Consider the following 699-nt stretch of genomic DNA (forward strand, 5'->3'; position numbering starts at 1 on the left):
GTTGAACTTAAACTTGTGTAATTGCAAAATCTGAGCTATACCTTTGAGCATTGCCACTTTCAGTCAGAGGTAAGGATTGTAAAGTGATGAACTTTTTTTTGCATAGATACACAGATGGTTGATTGTAGGTAAATCTGTCTTTGATGGCATAACTTCCCTTTATGTATTTGCATGCTGATTATGTTTAATCCATCATTGTTTTACATTTATAAATGGTATTGCAGATGTTTTTAGACTACATATTTGGATTGTATGAATAATATGATTCATGTATTTTTTTTATTTATAACCAAAAAGAGTAATTTAGATTTTTTTACACAGGCAAGATGATCCGGCACGAAAGGATGGGAAGGAAATTAAAGCTGCTGCTTGGCAATTTCCACTACTTGAGATAGACTCCAAAATCCAACCCATCACAAGAACCGTTCTTAGGGTTACACTAAACATCAATGCAGATTCACGAAATAAAGAAGTTATGTTTGTTTAAAATAAAATTTTTATTGGAAGAGATGATAATGTAATAAAAAATTTAATATCAGCAAACTAAAATATATGTAGTGTTTAAAATAGTTTGATACAAACATTTGGATATATTGACAAAAAAAAGTAGAAGTATAGCAATATTTTCAGGTTAACAAATTAAGATTTTACTATAAAAAGAAAACTAAGAATCAATTTGCATAAAAAATGGCATAGCAT

At 28.9% G+C, this 699-nt stretch overlaps 1 protein-coding gene across 1 annotated transcript in view; it reads left to right on the forward strand.

Annotated features, from left to right (window-relative positions):
• The window catches only part of LOC119594307 (activating signal cointegrator 1 complex subunit 3-like), a 10,347-nt gene that overhangs the window by 3,808 nt on the left and 5,840 nt on the right, over nucleotides 1-699 (forward strand). Inside the window, exon 6 of the mRNA XM_037943366.1 lies at nucleotides 64-69. Within this exon, the coding sequence (XP_037799294.1) occupies nucleotides 64-69 (6 nt within the window). The remainder of the gene's footprint in view (nucleotides 1-63; nucleotides 70-699) is intronic.

This window comes from Penaeus monodon, chromosome 33, assembly GCF_015228065.2.
Source record: "Penaeus monodon isolate SGIC_2016 chromosome 33, NSTDA_Pmon_1, whole genome shotgun sequence".
Classification (NCBI taxonomy): domain Eukaryota; kingdom Metazoa; phylum Arthropoda; class Malacostraca; order Decapoda; family Penaeidae; genus Penaeus; species Penaeus monodon.